We start from the raw sequence: 1,282 nt of genomic DNA on the forward strand, positions 1-1,282 counted from the left end.
AAACAGATCGAGGTACCGTGCTGATCATCGCTAAACCGGTAACAATGCTATGCAAAATCTCCACTCCTGTAATCTCCACCTGCATGGCTTGGCAACTGTGTAGACTAACACAACTACACAAGTATATGTAAAAAATAATTGATCTGACAGGATCATGACTACTTGTCTATTTTTTTAATTTACTGTCTGTCCATCGCAGTGAACCAAAGTAGGATAAGCAGAAATAAGGTGACGATTAACAAAGATCAAACGCTTGACGAAAGTATTCAGTACCTGTTGATAACTAAGCTTGCTTGGTGGTAACTGACGAGACACATCGTGCTATATATAAGAGACCTATTTGATTGATTTCCAGGATCATCTTTACCTCTTCTTTACAAGCATGTGAGCAGCAAGAAAAGATGAAGAGAATCGGTATCTCAAAACTCCTACATCATATCTATGTCTATATATTCACATGTATATATGATAACTAGTATATGCTATGCTTACACTTATTCCAAAATTATCTTTTTAACTTGTAAGCACGAGAACTAGCAACATCTCTAGTTCTAGGGATCACTGCCCTCTGGTATGCTCTCCAGAGCGGGGCGCCACCCTCTGCAACCCTCTTGCTCACCATCACTTGCTTCTTTGCGCATGAGAGACACCATGTCGTCCAGCGACAAGCCCTCCTTGTCGAGCATCTTCTTGAGCTCCTGCTTGCTGATCACCAGCTTCACCCTGGTGGCGCTCGGGTCGGCGACAGCCGACGGCGTCTTCACCGGAGGCTCGCCGAAGATGTCGTGACCCGGCGGGGGCTTGGCGACGGCGAGGGATTCCTGGACCTTCATCACGCTGCTGGGGGATGGCATCTTGAGGACCTTGCTTCCGTCCACTCTCATGATCTTGATCTCCTTTCTGTCTTGAATCAAGAGGCAATTTCCCATGACGATGAGCTGCAAGGAGCTACAATTTGTGGTGAATTGCGAGGCGCAGTTGGAAGATCACAATTCACAAGTGCTTGTGTAGTATAGAAGTGTATCTGTGCAAGTGAGAAGGGATTGGAGACAATCGTGGATTGTTGTATTTAAAGGATTTGCTTTGTGAATGTGGACACATATTTAAGGTCTGTTTAGTAAAGGTTCAGTTCTAAATTTTTTTAAAACTGTTTATCTATAGTTTTAGAAATTTTTAGAGCTGAAATTGTGGACGGTTAGAGGTTTTTTTTTAAAGATATCGTGTTCTTATTTTAGACTAAAAACTGATATTTAAATTATTTTATTTTATTTTACAAACTTAA

General features: G+C 41.9%; 1 protein-coding gene across 1 annotated transcript; it reads right to left on the reverse strand.

Moving 5' to 3' along the window:
• Window positions 1-253: 253 nt before the first annotated feature.
• On the reverse strand, window positions 254-1,060 carry LOC133904940 (uncharacterized). The gene has a single exon (XM_062346591.1). It carries the CDS (start codon window positions 927-929, stop codon window positions 552-554), a length of 378 nt encoding a protein of 125 aa, XP_062202575.1. The 5' UTR covers window positions 930-1,060; the 3' UTR covers window positions 254-551.
• Window positions 1,061-1,282: the final 222 nt, after the last annotated feature.

This window comes from Phragmites australis, chromosome 22 (assembly GCF_958298935.1).
Source record: "Phragmites australis chromosome 22, lpPhrAust1.1, whole genome shotgun sequence".
Lineage (NCBI taxonomy): Eukaryota > Viridiplantae > Streptophyta > Magnoliopsida > Poales > Poaceae > Phragmites > Phragmites australis.

Excerpts from the sequence above, each read along its gene's own strand:
- LOC133904940 (XM_062346591.1), bottom strand. The coding sequence starts at position 929 with ATGGGAAATTGCCTCTTGATTCAAGACAGAAAGGAGATCAAGATCATG.